This window comes from Plasmopara halstedii (genome assembly GCF_900000015.1).
Source record: "Plasmopara halstedii genome assembly, contig: Scaffold_2061, whole genome shotgun sequence".
NCBI classification, from domain to species: Eukaryota; Oomycota; class Peronosporomycetes; order Peronosporales; family Peronosporaceae; genus Plasmopara; species Plasmopara halstedii.
The window spans coordinates 445337-446277 of record NW_020188969.1 but is presented as its reverse complement, the minus strand read 5'-3'; the positions used below and the strand labels follow the sequence as shown (position 1 = coordinate 446277).

Genomic DNA, 941 nt, shown 5'->3' with positions numbered 1-941 from the left:
AGCACCGCTCTTAAATGGACGATGTGGTTCTCCTCATCCGTCCTCCCGTGCTCCGCACAACTATAAACGAAAATGTCGTCAAAGTCTGTTTGTGCATACGCCCTGTGGGGCCTGAACAACTGCGTCACAGGACAATTAAATGCTGTTGGTGCTTTTGACATCCCTTTGGACACCACCAGCCACTCCCAAAACATGCCGCTCGGAGTGCTCACCGCTGTCAGCGAAATATCATTCCTTCTCATGAGCAATTGGTAATACCCATCGACCAAGCCAGTGCACTGTACTTCGTACACCTCACCATGTTGTTCTGAAGAACGTCCTTTTTATCAATCGGCGTCTGTGCCGGCATGGTGGCAGCGTTGAGCTTATTGTAAGCATGAACGATACGCCACATGCCGTTTGGCTTCCGAACACAAAACGTGGGTGGCGAATGGGTAGAATTACTCTCAAGCACTATCCCTGCGTCATGCTTCGCACGGAAAAAGGCGGCAATGACTTCGCACTGCTCCTTAGGCAGGGGCCATTGGTGTGTTACGCAGTATTTGGTACCCGGAATCAGGTCGATCTCATGACGCACATCTCGATTCGGAGGGGGGACCAGAGGCGGGTCTTTGGAGACGACGTCTTGAAATTTCTTTTCCAAAGGGTAGTACGGATCTAACGGATTCCGTAGGATTGACAATCCACTCCGTTTGTTCAGCACTCTCTTGGTGTCTTCCAAAAACAGCAAAAACAGCTTCATCCAGAAGCGATGACGAGTTTATCTCCTCGTCCGGTCGTACAATGACCACTTCGGCCAAATCGCCTGCCTTCAAGGCCCTGCCGAACTCTTCAACGGACATCTCGTCCAGCTCAAGAACTAATGCAGGCATAGCCTCGAGGCAGACGTCACCATCTTTTTCCCCCGTCATACCGTTGACGAGGGTGTGGTGCACCGTCGT

General features: G+C 51.4%; 1 protein-coding gene across 1 annotated transcript in view; it reads left to right on the top strand.

Annotated features, from left to right (window-relative positions):
* Window positions 1–66, top strand: part of PHALS_02605 (Immunoglobulin-like fold) — a gene marked incomplete at both ends in the record, with an annotated part of 2094 nt that extends 2028 nt beyond the window's left edge. The window contains one exon of the mRNA XM_024717019.1: window positions 1–66. This exon is cut by the window's left edge and continues 2028 nt beyond it. Within this exon, the coding sequence (XP_024582559.1) occupies window positions 1–66 (66 nt within the window).
* Window positions 67–941: the final 875 nt, after the last annotated feature.